Below are 1997 nucleotides of genomic sequence, written 5' to 3'. Positions count from 1 at the left end.
AGGTTGCACAGGATTTCAAACTTCTGTTGAAGCTTCTCTAGAGCTGCATCTTTCTTTGCCATTTTTGCATTCATACCAGCCACCAATTCAGCTCTGCATTGGTGCTGATATGTGACAGCTGACTGCAGATAACTGAAATCCACAACCCTATCCTGCTGAAAGTCCACAAGTTGATGCACATCTTTCACTAACTTGTCATATTGTGCATCCAGCTTCTTATTTTCTTCTGTCAAATGGTGAATAGTTAAAGAACTTTGAAGATTATCATCCACCCTAGCAGACTTGCTCTCTTCAACCATTGACCAAAGCTTCAGCAATGCATTCTCCATTGTTGGGGGCCACTGCTCATCAACCCACTGAACAAACCCACAATTCTGACCTTCCTGGAAAAATAACAAGGCAAAATTTAGTACAATACAACTACTAATAGTAGTAAGCAACAGTTAGCTCATGCCAGTAGCTAATGTTGGTACTGACCAACACTGAATTTGCACATCCATGTGCTAAGCAAGAGGGTGATCAGTATATAATTAGCAGAGTAACACTACATTCAACTTTGCATAATAACCAACTTACAATTGGCCATTAATATAATGGAATCCTACATTAGCCTAGCTAAATACACTACATTAGCCTATAGGAACAAACTAGCTAATGACAGTACCTACTATCAGCAGTAAGCAACAGTTACTTATTAAGAGTCACACATCAGCTAATGGCTAATGTGAGTACTAAGCAACATTGCATACAACAGAGCATTCATGTGCACACAACAGAGCATGCTTGAGCCTATATTTAGCCTAAATGCACTCTACTGACCATAATATTCACCATTCCTACAATGAGCACTACAGTATGACATATATGACTAACAAAATTACCAATCACATAACTGAATAACAATTGGCAAACAAGACTATGTGACTTCCAATGAACATATCCTGTGCATAATCAATAAGGCAAAAAAATTACCGGCTCTGCACATGCTAAGAACCTTCTCCCAGTCATTGTTCCTTCAAATGCAACAAGCCTCTCTGATGGCTTCCCATGCTTCTCGCACAGCACTATCAGATCTAGCTCAAGACCATTGTAATCCGGGTCCTGAAGAGAGAAAGGCACCTGCCCAAGCAAAATCCAAGTTAGCATCATGTGCAGAGGACGAGGACAAAGCAAATCAAACGAAATCCTCATAGCAAAGACCACCTAGACAGAAAAATCCCAAAATTTTCCTAAACCTAGCCCTAACCCTAGCTCCAATGGAGTAACTGACCTGATTGAGCACATCGGTGGAGGTTTCGGAGTGCATGTACGGGAGGCTTGAGTTCTCGTCGCTGCTCTCGTCTTCAAAAACCATGGCTGCGGCAGCGTCGTGTGGCGTCCGGCGGGGGCGGGCGCAGCCGGCGGCGAGGCAGAGAGAAGGAAGAAGAAAGCAGAGCAGAGCGGGGGGAGTGAGCGGGGGTGTGGCTCGACCGCACCAGCCGCGCCCTAAACGGGAGCCGGCCTCGTCCCAGTCAGCGCCCAGTCAGCGCGCACTGGCCAGCGTGTTGCCTGACGGGCGGGCCCAACCGGTCAGCTTTTCTATTTGGTTAAGGTAGCAGACTAGACACACATAAGTGGAGGTGGATTATATGATTGAGTGAAAATTGTCGATAACAATTAGATGAATTGCACAGACATCAAAAAATATGATTGCTCCCATCAATATCTGATAAGATCAGATTATAGTAGTTAAGCTACAAAATTTGTATTTTCTACTTCAGCTGCCATAGAAAACCCAAGTTGAATCAACACCAAATAAATTTCTCAAGTCCAGACTACTAAAAATACGAACTTTTCAGAGTAAATTGATGAAGTAGGAAAATGACAGCAAAGTCAGACTACCAATATCAACAGGATTTAGATCCTACAACGTTCATTCTTGTAAAACCAAACAAGTTCATGGCTGAATCCTCTCGAGGAGACCAGTGGAGAGACCAGTGGAGAGAGAGAGAGAGAGA

At 43.5% G+C, this 1997-nt stretch overlaps 1 protein-coding gene across 1 annotated transcript; it reads right to left on the bottom strand.

The window, feature by feature from the left end:
• Window positions 1–9: 9 nt before the first annotated feature.
• LOC119343967 lies at window positions 10–1354 on the bottom strand (the record flags this gene model as incomplete). The annotated part of the gene is made up of 3 exons (XM_037614654.1): window positions 1271–1354; window positions 973–1203; window positions 10–383 (listed from the first exon to the last, which is right to left on the bottom strand). Coding segments are annotated over exons 1-3 (689 nt in total), but the record flags the coding sequence as incomplete, so codon positions are not given.
• Between the last annotated feature and the right edge of the window lie 643 nt (window positions 1355–1997).

The sequence above is a fragment of the Triticum dicoccoides genome, unplaced genomic scaffold (assembly GCF_002162155.2).
Source record: "Triticum dicoccoides isolate Atlit2015 ecotype Zavitan unplaced genomic scaffold, WEW_v2.0 scaffold148902, whole genome shotgun sequence".
Taxonomy (NCBI): domain Eukaryota; kingdom Viridiplantae; phylum Streptophyta; class Magnoliopsida; order Poales; family Poaceae; genus Triticum; species Triticum dicoccoides.
The sequence above is the reverse complement of the archived record's forward strand: the minus strand, read 5'-3'. Positions and strand labels throughout refer to the sequence as shown.